The sequence below is a fragment of the Colobus angolensis genome, unplaced genomic scaffold, assembly GCF_000951035.1.
Source record: "Colobus angolensis palliatus isolate OR3802 unplaced genomic scaffold, Cang.pa_1.0 Scaffold98, whole genome shotgun sequence".
NCBI lineage: Eukaryota > Metazoa > Chordata > Mammalia > Primates > Cercopithecidae > Colobus > Colobus angolensis.
In genome coordinates, this window is record NW_012123820.1 from 9,056,639 (window position 1) to 9,073,362 (window position 16,724).

General features: G+C 36.2%; 1 protein-coding gene across 5 annotated transcripts in view; it reads right to left on the minus strand.

Moving 5' to 3' along the window:
- The window catches only part of ROBO2 (roundabout, axon guidance receptor, homolog 2 (Drosophila)), a 1,384,675-nt gene that overhangs the window by 24,402 nt on the left and 1,343,549 nt on the right, over nucleotides 1-16,724 (minus strand). For all 5 annotated transcript variants that reach the window (XM_011932803.1, XM_011932804.1, XM_011932802.1 and 2 more), the window contains 3 exons: nucleotides 15,730-15,886; nucleotides 7,233-7,493; nucleotides 2,466-2,671 (listed from right to left, as the gene is read on the minus strand). In XM_011932803.1, coding sequence (XP_011788193.1) covers nucleotides 2,466-2,671; nucleotides 7,233-7,493; nucleotides 15,730-15,886 — 624 coding nt within the window. The remainder of the gene's footprint in view (nucleotides 1-2,465; nucleotides 2,672-7,232; nucleotides 7,494-15,729; nucleotides 15,887-16,724) is intronic.

Here is a 16,724-nt window from a genome sequence, read left to right on the forward strand (position 1 = left end):
AATTCTGCGTAATTTCACATCCGGGCTTACTAGCCCATCTCAGGGTTGTTATTGAACTAACATTCTGATTGGCTTCAGAGTGTCAGGGACTGTGTAACCCATGCTGCTTCCTGTAACTGTGAGATATATTTAATAAAACGGTCATTAGTTTCAAGAAAGTGAAAATAACTAACCAAATTTCAGGGGGAGGTAATGACTAATTTATTCACACCACAAACATATTTAGAACCCACAGTAACTGGTGGTATGATCCGCATCCGCTGTATGGGCACTTACCATGTTAAAAACGTAAAAAGCTCGTAGAAATAATGCCTGTTTTATTGCCCACCTCATTCAGTGCTATTAAACTAGCCTGAGGAGTCTGAGGAAAACATAAGCACGTTAGAACAACATTCACTGGCCTGCTGATTTCTCTAATATTCAGTCTCTATACACATCCACCTCAGGGCTATTCTCCTACACGCACTTTATCACACTTACAGCCTTATCTACACTCTCACACGTTTATACACACACTCCGTACACAAGCACCCACATCTACATTCCAATACACTCACACACCTAACACATACTCTCTCACACACACACACACTCATAAGCACTTACATACCATAGAAAGCAAATTAAATCTTTGATCACAACTTCTCCACAAAGTTATTGTGGAAGAGAAAGAGAAAAAAAAGAGTGGGTTTGTATTTGGCTACTTTTGTGTAGAGCACAACTTCTTTCACGAAAGAGATGTATTATTCATAGGATAAGCTCATCATGGAATACAAACCGAAATGCCCTGAGCTTTTTATATATGGCAGTAATTAAGCAGTGAATTCAAGGAGGAAAGCAGACTTTTTTTCTTAGCAATAAAAGCTGCATTTGGAGTGAACATGACACTAGCTACAGGAGAAATGCAGATTGCTGGAGCTGCAGTCACATCGGGTAGCCTAACATGTCACAGGTGAGCATGTAAAAGTGCGAAACGGCATTCCCCTGATTTATAGACATATTTATCATCTTTGACATTATAATATTTAATAAAAGAACTACACAGATTATAGCTGACTTTTTTTCATCATTATTGCAGTTTGTTACTGCATTTCTAATGGAAAAGAGTTCAGTATCATCAGTGAAATATGCAAAAATATGCAGAATTTTACCCTGAAGGAGATTATGCTGGAAACTCAGGCAAAGGGGTTTAACATAAAAGTGCACTAATAAGTCCGCTCTCTGCATTTGAGGATTTTAACCTGTGCTCTGTCACCTTCGGTTGGATTTCAAACCACAGCAGTGTATCTGCAGCTCTTAAATCTTAATTAGGCTGGCAAGCAGACCAGCCCCTAAGTAAGAAGAAAAACTGAAAAATGGGCTCGTGCATCACACATTGTGTAATTCAGGGAGGAATGCAGAGGAAAATCATAGGCACTGATGCTGCTTTATCATTGTCATAAGCCAGTTTCCATCAGTGTTTGCAGAACTCTAACACATTGTGTAAAATCTGTGAAAGTTTGGAAGCTGTTGGCATAATTAAGTGAGATTGTGGTCAAATAACTCCGAGGATGAAAGATGTCATCACAGTAAATACAAATACGAGCGGTCTTCTGAGAAGACCCAGTGAAACGCAGAGACCAGACTTCAGTTTGTAGTAGCTCTGTCTACACAGTCATGTAGGAGGCATTTTCTTGTGTCTCCAACAATGTATATCTATTTGAATAGAAAGACTGAAATTTTAGTTTTCTCCATATTCATTGTGGCCATATTAGGATTTAAAGTTTTCTTTAAAAAATTTGGTACATTTGAATCCCTGAAAATAGGTTATACCTCAGTCCTGGGATCATCACAGAAGAGTTCTAATGGAACTGTTTCACTTGGTGAACAAGGCAAGAGAAAGCCAAAGAAGTACACAGAAAAAATAACTGCATTTCTTGGAAGAGAAGCATTTACTAGATTCAGCAATGTGAAATGCATAAACATATGGTTTATCTCGCTATGCATTTTCTTCACTCTAAAAATAATACCTTGTGCAACCTTGAAGTGCCTTATTCAGGAGACTTGCTTACTTTCTATCAGTGAATGATTTTACAGAGTGAAATATCAAGAAGCATTTTAAGACTGCATTCACCTCATATGCTGTTCCTGATATATATAAAAAAGATCATTTCTAAAAGTCAAGGTTTTCATGTAATACACTTGGTTTCCTAGTAGAGTGAACTTCTCATGAAAGCCCTAGATACAATTGAGTTTTCTTTCATGTCTTTAACGCTCTTTAAAATTCATGAATTTTCTTATCATTTTTGCAGGAAAGCAAAAATATTTCCAAATCCTTTTTGAATTTTGTGTTTAATATTAACGTATTTGAGATGTTACAGAAACAGATGGAGTGGAATAAATCTTACAATAAGGAAGTAGTTGATTTTTGATGCATTTTAACGTTACCAGTAGGTCAGTTATTCCTATTAAACTGGTTCCATTACCTGTCACAGAGCTGTCTAGATTGTCCATACTGGATCCAGGAGTCTGGTCCAGTGCTCTCAGGGGCCTGGGGATTTCTAAAGCTTCCTCTTCGTCGTCAGCATCATCATCTGGAACATCTGTTTCCAAATCAGAAATCAAGGCTCCGGACACATAACCTAATGGTGGAACCGGAGGCTGTGGAGGTTGATTATTGCTTTGAATGTGCCTAGAATTCAAATGAAATTTAAAAAAGAAAAGCAACTCATTAACATGCAACAAAATCATAATTTTAATTAAATGCATGCTATAGTGACTCATATTGTCTTCTTCCTTTCCATTAACTAATTCTGGAGCTCGTAATGCTTTCAGCAGAGACAATGACTGTGAATATGAGCTTCACCGAACAAGGAAAACATAGACCACTAAACTCTTCACTTGGGATAATACGTGGAGGAAAAAAACTACGGGCCCAGTATTTTTGTGAAAAGAAGTCATCTAGAGGGGCCTAGGAATATTCGCCACGAGGAACTATTTAAAGTGGACATTTTTCTCCAAAAATACTACACCTTTGCTCCCAGTTTAGTGTCAAAATTCTACTCAGTCTGTGTAACCCATGCTGCCTGCTGGCCCTTATGAAGAAAAGATGTCACATGAGGACCTAATATTCCCGACCTCCCAACCCTGAACACATTCCCCACCCTGGAAGGCTTCCTCCCCGCACGATCCCTCTCACATCAAGGCTGGACGGCTATTTCCACGTTCACTGTAACCCAGTGTAGGGCAGGCACAACTGATTTGTGCTCCAGCAGCTATTTATGCATCTGTCTCACTCACCAAAGTCTTAAACTCCTCAAAGGCATAAACGATTCATCTAAGCGTTCTCTGTGTTTAGAACACTGGTGTATATCATAAACCTTTTGCAATGAATAAATCTAATCTCAGCCTTATGAAATAAATAGATCATGCATTATCAACTCTTATTTATTTATTTCTTTATTCATTCATTCATTTACTTATTTTGAGAGACAGGGTCTTGTTCTGCCACCCAGGCTGGAGATGCAATCATGGCTCACTACATCCCTGACTTCCCAGGCTTACGTGATCCTCCTGCCTCAGCCTCCCAAGTAGCTGGCATTACAGGTGTGCTTCACCACGCCCAACTAGTTTTTAAATGTTTTGTAGGGTGGGACTCTATTGTCTAGGCTGGCCTGAAACTCCTGGGCTTAGGCAAGCGTCCCGCCTCAGCCTCCCAAAGTGCTGGGATTACAGGCATGAGCTATCATGCTTGGCCCAACCTTCTTTAGAATTTATTAAAGTGAAGGTCAAATTTAAGTGACTTGTTTCAAACCAGGTAGCTAACAAAATGTGAAGCTGGGCAGTAAGGTCCAGTTGATTTGTTTTGGGTCTACTCAGATTTTCTTCAAAACCATAAAATGCTAAATGAAATCAATTCACTGTTATTTGTTACCAGCATTAAAAAGTGAATGTACTACATGTTTTAACATTAAGTATTTTCTTTGCCTTCATAAAAAAGGTATTTGAAAGACCATGCTCTTTAAGGGAGATATTAAAAAGTACTATGCATTTTTAGTGTTGGCTCGTGAATGAAAGACATTAGATTATTTTTCTCTGTCATTTGCATGCTTCGGGAAAAGTATTTTAATCTTCCCGAATTTGTTTAATATTCCTCTCCCAACTGGCTTCTTACTTGTAACCAACCTCAGTGTTAACAGGATTCTTGATATTTCAATGTTAAAACAATTTCTAGTTCTGGAAGTTACCTCAATATCCTCAGACCCCAATCTTCAATCTTTAATAGATTAGGAAGTTGAGGCCCCAAGTTAGTATTTGGCATTCATCACAGCTTGCTAGTTGAAAAATCAGAAGAAATAGCAAGTTTCCTAAGTATTACTACAGAAAAGCTTGAGGATAGATGAGCACATCTTGCTATAAATGTTGCCTCCAATCTGCTTATGAATTGGGAAGGGAGGCAGCCAAGTGATGAGCAAGAGGCTATAGGGCAATATGATTCATTCTCCTGTAAGGATGCGGACTTGGGTCCTGGAAAGGATGGATCAGACCAACACTCTGGTCCCTACATCACTGTTGACACCTCTTGATAAAACAAATATACCTTGATGGATGAAAAATGTACTCCTATTTAAGCACAATTAAGAGGTCAAATGAAAAACAGGAAGAGGATACATAACCCATTTATAAATATCTTCCAGTGACAGGCACTGTGCTGTTTGCTTCATGAAGCAATAGAAACAGATCCTGGGAGGTGGAGCCTGGGAATTATTATTTGTTAAACAGTCCTCCCACGATGTCGATGTGCAACCCAGATGGAGAGTCACTTCCAAACCAGAAGCACATGCAGGCTCATAACTCCTAGAGGCAGAGGCAGCCAAGACGTTCTGAAAGATTGCTGGTTGACTAGGAACACACTCAGAAAAAGAAACAGGGTGTCCTCTCTGGGTGTCTGGAGCAGGCGGAGATGAACTAATTTGTTCATTCTTTTAGCAAATATCGATCAAGCACTTACTAAGTGGTACACTCTTGTAAGTGTGGGAAGACAGCAGTGAACAACTCAGGGGTGAAAACCCAGGCCTTTCTAAATAACAACAGCTAATACACAGCCAGGTACAGTAGTATATAAGTTCATACTCATTTCATTCTCACAAAAAGTAGGATATGTAACAAAAGAATTGAAGCTCGACCCAAGAGAGATTAGGCCTTTGCCCTCTACTCCTGGGAGGTCATCTCTAAGCCCTTAGAATGTCCTGCTTGATAAAAGTCTCTCTGTTTACCTGGAGACCTTAGGCTACTCCAGAAAGCACAGCAATATGATTTATGGTAGGGCTTCGAGTTGCACGGTATCACGTCAGCCTCTGGAGGGGCTGGAAATTGAGGTCAGCCATGTGGGTAGTCAACAATGCCTGTGTGACAGAGCCAAAATGAAGTCGCAGGACCTCAGGGAAGGTGTGCCCATCCCTGGCTGGCAATTCTCCCTGGTGTTTAATGTCACGCTTTTTGTTGGGAAAGTAACGCTGTCTATGATTCCACTGAGAGAGGACAACTGGAAGCTCTGCTTTTGGAATTTTCCTGGACTATGTCCCATGCATTTCTTCTTTTGGCTGATTTTAATGCATATCTTTTCACTGTAATAAACTGTAGCTTTGGGTGTAAAATCTTTTGGTGAGTTCCATGACTTACTATAGAGAATTCTCAAACTTCAGGGTGGTCTTAGGGACCCTTGAAACTTGTACTTGCTATCAGAAATATAGGTGGTCTTGGGGACTGCCCTCTAATTTCCTATGTGAGCTAATTCCTATTATCACCATCATTTTACACATGGGGAAACTATAGCATATAAATGTTTAGCAAGTTGCCCAAAGTCAAGCAGCCAGCAAGGCAGGTTCATCTCCACAGCAGTAGTCCCAACTTTGGCTGTTGCAGTCAAATTCCAGATCATGGCAGTCAGAATCTTTCTCTGGGAGTGGAGCCCAGGTACCAATATATTTTAAGGTTATCCAAATGGTTCTAAAATGTAGGCAAATTTGAGAACCCTTCAGCTTGAGTGTGTGCTTTAGACGACCAAACTGCATTGCTTCATTAATTAACATGAAGGAATTCTATGGCTCTTGAAGCAGCTGACTTCAACTTACATAGTGATGTTTTATAAAAAGCAGATTGATGAAAAATAATAGCGTTTAACGGCAAGTTGTCTTTGGCCTTTGAGAAAGCATCTGACAATTGTTGGAAAATGTTCAAGAATGTCTTATCTTAAGAAAAGAGGCTGTTTGTAATGATCTTTAAGTCATATTCCTGCTTTTGGTATCTCTTTCTATGTACAGTTAGCTGTATTTTAAAAATAAATACTTCATTAATAATGAGCATAAGAATTATTTATCCCCAAGGCTAGAACTATTTTAAAAAACAAAACAAATACTATTTAAAAAATTTACTCAGACTTCAAGCACAAAGTGTAAATCAACAGAAGAAAATTGGAGTATGATATGGAGATTTAAAGTGATATAACAGTCTTGCCTTTGAAAATTAAAATAGAAACATTGAATAACAAAACCAAAAAAAAAACCTGTATAAAATTGTGAGAGTTAGTCCCATTTATATATCTGTGTTAATGCCTCAGGATACCTAGGTAAATTGCCACCTATAGTTTATAGAAGTTTATAGATTGATTAGAAAAAGAAATGTGAAATTTTTGATTACTCCTGCTTTTCATGCATTTACTGATACTAATATTGTTGGTTTTTTCTGTTGCGTTTAACTCAGGTAAAGAGAGTCTTTTAATAACTAATACTGACCATATGTGATTTGCAGAAGCTCACATTTACATATTGACAACCACATACAGAATTAATCACAGGCACTTTGAGGAATCTCAAAGGAGTCTTTTATTACATCATGGGATGTGAGTTCAAGGATATGCTAACTGAAGATAAACCATAAATTAGAGAAGACTCTGGTGTAGCCAAGAGCACTTTAGCCTGAAATACAGCAGATTTGAATTCTTGCTCTAGTTCTAATTTTAGTTCTAGTTCTAGTTCCAGTTCCAGCTCCAGTTCCAGTTTCAGTTCTAGTTCTAGTTTTGGCCAAATTATTTAACATTTCTGCAGTGAATATATTTATCTAAATGATTAAGGAGTTATACAAAATCACTTTTAAACCTAGCTGTGTAGTTCTATCAGAATCTCTTGTGAATTTATTTAAAAAAAATCCATGTGTTGAAAGTATGGGTCTCTTGACTTAATGAAGATATTTACCATGTTTGTTTTGCTATATCAAACTGATAGGCTCTTGTCAACTCATCCAGGTGAGCCTGCAGCATGGGTTGCATCTCTTCCCGTGGGGATGGAGTAAGAGTTGCAGTGGACTGCTGTCCAAAGGAGATAGCAGGAGAAGAAGCCACGCCTCGGACAGGAGGTGTTGGGACCCTATCATCATCTTCTTCCAGTTCATCTTCCAGACCTTGATGTAAGTAAGTTTGTACTGGCAATGGTGGGCACCAGCTATCACTGTCATAGCTGAAATTAAATGAGAAAAATATGCACATTGACACAAATACACATACACATACATGCACGCAATTCTACTGGCAGTAAGCAGCAACCACATGGCATCTGAAATGCTCTCGCGGTTCATTTCTTCCTGAAGCTGTTGGTGTCACCACAGTAAATCACCTGGCTGTTATCTTAACTTCTAATTGTAATTACATCTGTTATCTCAATATCTTAATTTATTCTTAAAAGACCTTATTAGCTAATTGTTACCCCACAGTTACAAGAGGCAATAACTTCCCAACAAACTTACTCATGTGAAAAAATCAAATTGCTAATTAAAGACAATTAATGAATTTAGTGCTCATAGATTTAACTACTTCCTTCGCCTGTTCATACTTGTGCACCAACATTACATGCCAATATAGCTGATTGATTATCTAAGAAGTGTTGGAGAATTTTACTTATTCTTATTCTAGATATCTGATAACCTTTCATTCCATATGTCATTAAGACTATGATATAAATGCATTCAGTATCTCTTTGATTCTCCTAATTTTCTCAGTAAAAACCAATGTTCTTTATCTTGTCATCCAAATGCAAAACATAAAACGGGAGTTCAAAACCTTGCCCTATAAAATAAAAATGATACTTCTATTGTAGGAAAAAAAAGTTTAGCATGCAATCTATCCTTTAAAAAAATTTTGAGTGTAAAATATAACAATTATTTAAAACCGTATTTTCTTAGGGACTGTGGTCTGCGAATATAGAAAATTGATCCAAAAAGTTTTAACCATGAGACAAAATCAATAGCATTTTTATTTCAATTCTCTGTAGTCCGAATACTTTCAGAAATCAAATAGATTATAACATCCTTTTAAACACAGACAAGGAAAAGATAAATAATATTAATGGATATAATGGTCTTATAAATTCAACATCTTAAATATCTAGTGAATCTTTCTCCTACACTTCATCCCCACTCCCACAATCACACATCAGTTTCCTGCTGTAAACTAAATTATGTCTCTAAAATCTTCATTCACATCATGCTTAAGCCTAAAATTGTTCAGTGATTATAACTAGCATTATTTAAAAAAAACAAAAACAAAAAAACCTCTTCAACTCATTAGGTGGGTCTAAAAAATCCATCCTCATCTGATAAACTCATTTTTCTAGCTTAATCTTGCACTATTTCCTCAACATCCATATACCCTATTTTTTTTTAAAGTCTGCCTCTGTTTATGACTGTTCTCAAATCACTTGCTTGTAAGTGCCTACTCTTCCTTCAACCAGAGTCACTTCAAATGTCATCCGTTTCGTGAAGTCTTCTCTTCTCCACTCCAAATGGAATTAATTGTAATTCCATAATATTTATATTGTGGTACTCCCCATATTATATTGAGATTATTTGTTTCTGTGTCTCTTTTCTCCCCCTATTTTGTGAGATTCTTAAATTCAAGAAAGCTGTAATTCTCAGCTACTTCTTGCACCTAGTACAGTTTCTCGTACATGGGAGCTATTCATTAGGGAAACTGTGGTATTATTAAATATCAGAAATCTACATCTATAGTCTTGATCCTTCTTACAAACAGTAACTCATAAATGTCCGGACGATTCTTGAATATTTCACTTGAAAGCCTTTTCATTTATTCTGTTTAAAAGCTGAATTTATCATAAAATTTGAACTCGTGTATTTATATTGGTGTTATTCATAATTGCCAAAATGTGGATGCAACCAACATGTCTCCCAGGAGGTAGATGGATAAATAAGTTGCAGAACATCCATGCAATGAAGTATTATTTGTTGCTAAAAAGAAATGCGCTGTCAAGCCATAGAAAGACATGGGAGAAACGTGAAGGCACATCACCAAGTGAAAGGTCTAAAAAAGGTACACACAATACGATTCCAACTACTTGACACCCTGGAAAAGGCAACACTATGGAGACAGAAAAAAGATGAGTCGTTTCCAGAGGCTAGACGGGAGGAAGCCATGGATAGGCAGAGCACAGAGGAATTTTAGGGCAGTGCAACCGCTCTGTATTGTACAATAACAGTGGACACATGTATTACATCTGTTCAAATCCACAGAACGTGCAACACAGAGAGAACCCTAATGTAAACTGTGGACTCTGGGCGATGATGATGTGTCACTGTAGGTGCATCATTTGTGACAAATGTCCCACTCTGGTGGAGCATGTTGATAGCTGGGGAGGCTATCAATGTGTAGGGCCTGGGATAAATCTGTACCTTCTGCTCAATTTTGCTGTGAGCCTAAAACAGATGTAAAAATAAACTTTATTTAAAAAACAACTATAAATTTATTTTTTTGGACAGTTATGTGTCAGGGCCCTGAATCTATTTCCCAGAGCAGACATTTCGGTGGGGAAAGCTGATGCTGAACAAACGATCAATGACGCCACAAAAGTAGAAGGCATGAGGTCTAAACTAGTTTTGGAGTTGGGCAGGGCTATGTTGAACACCAGTAAAAGGAATATTTTAAGCAACACGTGCGGAAGCCCAGAGGAAGAGAAAATAATTTGAAGAGTTCAAATATTTCCCTCAACGCCGAGAGCTGGCAAAGAAAGAAGAAAATTGGCCATGGAAGCAGCAAGAGAGTTAGGGATAGGCTGGTCACTGAAGGCCTTATCAGCCCTACAAGGAGTTTGACATTTTCCTGTGGGTGACAGATAGTTACAGAAAGGGTTTTTGTTTGTTTTTTGGGGGGAATAATAGCATCTTTGGATGTTCAATTTCCTTAGACCCCTAAACTCTTTTTCCCCAAATTCCAAAGATTCTTCCTTCAAAGCTAGTTATCATTTTAACTCCTTTATTTTCGTTTCCATGGCCATTTTCTTCTCTTGAGGAGGCTACGTAAATGAGTTGCAAGGCCCTGTTTCAGAAGTCCTGCATGGTTTGATAGGAATATTTCCTCCTGAATATCTATTATAATATTAGACATTATAAACAACAGACACACACTAGTGTGTTACAAATAGCAATTTTTATACTAGAAAATACCATCATTTAAACTGTATTCCCATTTAATTGACTATATAATCAGTGTTAATCTGAATTGAAAAAACATATTGCTCTAAAAAAATTGATGCCTTTTTTATCTGTTTTATATGTTGGAGATCACAATTAAATTCCACATGGAAAAAGATCTTATTTCTTTAAAATATTGTAACTCACTGTCCTGGTGGGATTTGTTTTTAGTTTTTTAGTTTTTCCCATCCTCTAATCAATCTTGCCTGCCACTTACAAATTCATCTATGAAAACAACAGAATGGTCTGAATAAAAATATTTACTTCTCTTTATTCCATCCATTGACATCCATTGACTATGTCTAAGCCTCAATCTCCCAGGCTGGAGTGCAGTGGCGTGATCTTGGCTCACTGCAAGCTCCGCCTCCTGGGTTCACGCCATTCTCCTGCCTCAGCCTCCCGAGTAGCTGGGACTACAGGCACTGCCACCACGACCGGCTAGTTTTTTGTATTTTTAGTAGAGACGGGGTTTCACCACATTAGCCAGGATGGTCTCGATCTCCTGACCTCATGATCCACCTGCCTCGGCCTCCCAAAGTGCTGGGATTACAGGACTGAGCCACCGTGCCCAGCCAATTGTCACCAATTTTTCTGTGTCATTTTTTTTTTGTAAAGATAATTTAGAATAGGAAGGAGCAAATTCTTTACCCTTTTGGGGATAGCGAAGCTGAAAAATGTCCACAGATCCATCTACTTACCATGTGCCAAAAGAGGAAAAATGGAAAAAGAGATAAAAGAAAAGACTAAAAGAACCTGAAAGAATAAATGAAGGAAAGTTGGGGCGTGGAGTGTACCACATGAAGGAGAAGAACGGTCTGTTATCTCTACGGTGTTCATGTCTTAATCCACTGCAAGCAACAAATACGTAGGTTTCATGCGTTACCGAAGACGGAGGAGAAGTAACAAATGACACTGTAAATTTTATGAACTGTAGCTCTGTTTTTCTAGTTTCCTTCACAGTTTACAGATACACATCTTATTTGAGTGATAGAATTTCAACTTTTTCTTGTAGTAACATGGAAAAAGACTGTGAAAATGCTGCAAATGCCAAACCAAAGATCTTTCGGTCAACCTTTCTGGGAGAAGGTTTTGTTCTTTGGCTTTATCGTCAGTGAACTATGAGGCATCATATTATCTGTCTTGCCTGGCGAATAATGATAAAGATGACAACAAATCAATGTTGCATGTGAATGAACCTGTAAAAGGCCAGGCACAAATACCAAATTACTGATAAAAATACAATAAAGTTCAACACTGGCAGAAGCTTGCCAATCTCTAATTGCAGTAGCAAAGAAAAGCCCCACTTTTCAATTTAATTACCATTGAATTCTTCCTAGAATCATATGACTATCATAAAATGCACTGTATTTATAGCTAGGGATTAACATATTTTGACATATTTTTGTCAAGCTGAGAGAAGAATATTGATGGGATAAAGCATTGCCATCATTGCTATATTACTAAATTAACAAATAATTTTCTTCTTTGGGTAGTTGGTAACTTTTGATATTCTGATACTTTTTGTTTTATTTTGATATTTATTTTTATATTGTGGGGAAAGGCTTAGAATGAAAACTGATGATAGTTAAGCTTTTTAGAAATAATACTAAATATTGTAACAAAAAACTAGAGACAATATTTTCAAGGTGATGATTACCATTAGCTAAGTATATCTTCTAAATACTTACCTTTCCTCCATCCCATTGCCATTGCTTTGTTTTATTCCCTTATCATTTACATGATATTAACCATTCTACTGTGATATTCCATGCTTTATCTACCTGCCCCAGCCTCACATCCTCCAATTCATCATCTGTACTCAAACATCAGAACTCCAATGTGACATACAAAGCTTCACAATTGGCTTCAAAACATCTTCTTAGATTATCTCCTACCCTATGCAGTTTTCAAACTCAACAAACCTCATACATCAGTGACAAATTGATAAAGGACACAGACAAGCAGTGAAGTGCAACATGAGGAGTACCACAATAGAGGAGCAAGCGTTAGGAATAACAAAAACACGCAGGCAAATCACCTTCACTAAAAGAGGGTGGGAATTCAAAAGGAAGACTAATGGGGCTATTTGCTATTTCCTGTTTTCTCGTCTTTCATTGTATTATATTTATTGTCTTTTTTTTTCTTTTTTTGGTCTTTGGCCAGGGAAATTTGTCTCCATTCGCACAGAAAATCACAACAATAGTAAAATTTTGTTATAGCTGTTGACTAACAATCTATTCTAATGCTAGACCACTTTTGGACAGAGACATTTTCTTGTTATCTTTGTCCTTATTTTTGGCTCCGTGTCTGGCATCCAGCAGCCACCAAATGTTTTTCTATTATTCGTGAATAAATGATTCTAGATTCACCTCAAAACTTTACTTCTACAAGCTTTCCCCGGGCCTCCCTGGTATATATAATTGCCCCTTTCTGTAGGGAAATTATTATTCTTCCACATTGTTCAGCTGGGGCTTATCGTACAAAATTGTGTGTGTTTGTGTGTGTGCATGTGTGTGTGTGTCAGGAGCAAGACAGTGTTTAGTGTCTGGTCTCTAATTAAAGTATCAGGAGCAAAAAAAGGATCTGAAGTTTTTATATTTTGTATATCAAGAAAAGCTTAAACCTGAATTATGAAGGTTCTAAATTACAGAAAAGTTTTCTAGAAGATCAATTTTGAAGATTTATTTTGTGATATAATAAAATATATATACATATATGCTCTATATATGCAATGTATATATGTATACACACACACACTAATATTTTGTGTCTATGTCTTCCTCTTCCTCCAAAAGCTTTCATTTGTCTCTCTGAGATTGTAGCACTTATCATATATGCATATATTGTTATTTTAATTCTTTTAAGTTCACATTTGAAATGGGAAACTAAAAGCATATTCTGTGTCCTCTTTCTCTAACTTAAAAATAAAATTCTGTAGATGATCTTAATTTGTATTAATGTTATAAATGTGTCAGTGTCACATGAATCATGAACAAAGAAAAACCAAAGCTGTATATTCCACAAGAAAAGATTACTACAGAGCTTAGAAAGATAATAATCTTTCTTTTTCAGTATCATATGGTTCACCAATTAGAAAACATAAAAGTATAAAGAATACATCAAAAAATGGACAAAATCATGCCAAAATCTATTAATTTGTATTTGTTTTTATATTAACTTTAAATATCTTTTTATTATAAACAATTAAATAATAATTTTCAAGTGTTAGCCTTTTAAAAACTGAACTCAAAAAATAACGAAATTGAAGTTTGTTGTCAATATTACTAAGATCTAACCACTATTTTTAGTAAGAATGATAACTTTTTTTTAAGCAAATACTAGGTATTTAAGACAAACAAGAACTTGAAGGTCAGTGACTGAAAATACATATACATAAAAATAAAGTTTCCAAACATGTAGACACAGTTTTGTGTTTTATATTTTAATTATACTGAAAATAATGTGTTAAATCATAAAAATTTGTTCCATCTATTATTTCATGAATATTTCCAATTCCACTGCAAGATAAGAAAATAAAGTGAGAAGTTTAGCATTGATTTTGAATTAATTAGTTTTATTGCGGGGGTTACAGGAATTACTATAGTCTATGTATTATTTAGTAGACTCCGTGGGAAAAAAAAACTCCAAATTATCCACAGTTTTCATGATATGAGTTCAAGACTTGATGCATATAACGCTTAACAGCACTACTTTCTCTTCCCGTTTTCCAAGTCCCCATTTCTGTATTCTCTGACTACAGCTTTTAAAATGCAGATTTCTAAGCTCTGTAGTAATCTTTTCTTGTGGAATATACAGCTTTGGTTTTTCTGACACTGACACATTTATAACATTAATACAAATTAAGATCATCTACAGAATTTTATTTTTAAGTTAGAGAAAGAGGACACAGAATATGCTTTTAGTTTCCCATTTCAAATGTGAACTTAAAAGAATTAAAATAACAATATATGCATATATGATAAGTGCTACAATCTCAGAGAGACAAATGAAAGCTTTTGGAGGAAGAGGAAGACATAGACACAAAATATTAGTGTGTGTGTGTATACATATATACATTGCATATATAGAGCATATATGTATATATATTTTATTTATCAAAATGCAAATGATATCATTAAAGGAAGCTAATGCTATGACATAGAAGATTCTAGTTAGAAAAATTAATCTGAAGACCTCAAAGACAAGAGTTATGTACAAATAAAAGAGGATGAAGAAAAAATTTATGAGCATGTATATGTGATTTTTTAAACCAAGACAAAAAAAAACCATTATAGAAATGAATGGATTTATTTTAATATCTAAATATTTCTAAGTAAAAAAAAAAAAATCCTGCGACAAGAAAAACTGCTTTTATCTATAGTTTTAGCTTACATAAAGGCCCAGTCAAAATAAACACTGACCTGGGAATGATAAGAAAGACAAAACATTCAGAATTATTAAACTGGAAAAGGAAACAGTATGATTTTTTGACCAGTGTTTTTTTTTTTTTAATTAGAGGATAAAAAGTATCAGTGTCTTTGTATTTAAAATCAATTAAGGCTTAAACTAACAGAGGAAAACCCACTCTTGTGCTCTTGTGAGACATTTGGGAAAGATTAAGGAAACTGGTCACATTTAAAGGCCCTCAAAGAAAATGCTGTAACTTAAAAAGGTTTCATTACAGAGTGTGCATTGGCTCTACGATTGTTCTGGCCCCTAAGTTCCCATCAGAGCTGATGATTAAAGTTCTACCCACTGGCCAGGTCCCTACAATTATCCCAATTGTGATGGAGCTCTACAGTGGCGCCCTGCTATGGCCAGACATCAAGTCATTAGAGAACTGCAAGGGATGATGAAGAAGGTTATTTTAATTCCCTTTTCAGCCCTTCTCAGGAGTGGCTCTTTAGTTCACAGAGCTGTGGGTACTTGCTTTCAAACTAACAAGCAATATTATAAATGGAGGCTGCATTATCATGATTGCAGACAATCTAAGGCACTTGAAGGCCAAAGATTCTCAGTCCTCAATATGTGCTGTTTTGTATTTACCAGCTAAAAATATATAGACAGCGCAAACAATAACAGAGGGGAAAATGCAATGAACATGGTGGTGGGGGCCAAAGGAAACAGTAAGAGACCATAAGATGATGGCAAAAATGAACAACAGAGACGAGAGGAGAGCCCTGGCCATTTTGTTAGTATATAAAATATCTTTACCCATTTTCTTGTTGTTCCGCCGCATAGTGTTCCAGCTCTGTACCAGGAAGGGGCTGGACTGGGGGAGGAGGTAGAGGGACATTGGCCCAAGTGGATCCATTGTTTTTCTGTGGTTTAGAAGAGTTTTTATTTTTCTTCTTTTTTCCACCTTTCCCACCTGAAAGTAATAACGTATTTATTCAGATGCCAAATAGCAGAATAAACAGAATACATCAGACGTCAAGATGTATTTATGTTTCAAAACACCAGAATCGGTATGTTGGAGTTGTTAAAAGCTACAAACAATGAAATGATATAATCAGAAAAACATTTTTATAAATCACTCAAAATGATACTGGTTTTTTTTTTTTCCCAGTGCATTAACAGCAGAGCCGAATAAACCAAAAACATGGCTGCTGTATCAAAAGCATGCTTATTGATTTATTCACATCTGCTGCCTTCATATTTTCATTGTTAGAGGAAATAATGGGCCATAACAAATTCTTTTAAATGTCAACTTTTAGTACACATATAATGCTCTTTTGCATAATCTCTCTCAGTGGAAAATGCAAGGTGTAAGGAGCTAGGCTAAACTTTTCCCTTAGAATGTATTCAATTTAATTAATCCAGGAAGGGTACCAATTTTTATCTCAAAAGTAACTGATAAAAATCAATCAGCTACAATCAAGAAAATACCTGTAAATACTTTCCGAAGATACATTTTATAGACTTTTTAACTAATGAATGGCACAATTATTTTTGCATATGTGAATAGTTCTTAGCTATTTTAAGCATAACATAACATTCCAAAAAGGAGGAAAAATTAATACAGTAATCAGTTTCAGTAGCATTGCATTACAAATGAATTCATGCACGAAACATAAGAAGAAAGTAAGCTGGCAGCATATGAGCCGTATCTAGGATTCCATGGAGCTTAATGAAATATAAAAAATACAATTTATCATTTGGACAGTGCCATGGTTTTTACTCTTCAAAAATTAAGTAGATAAAGCTTC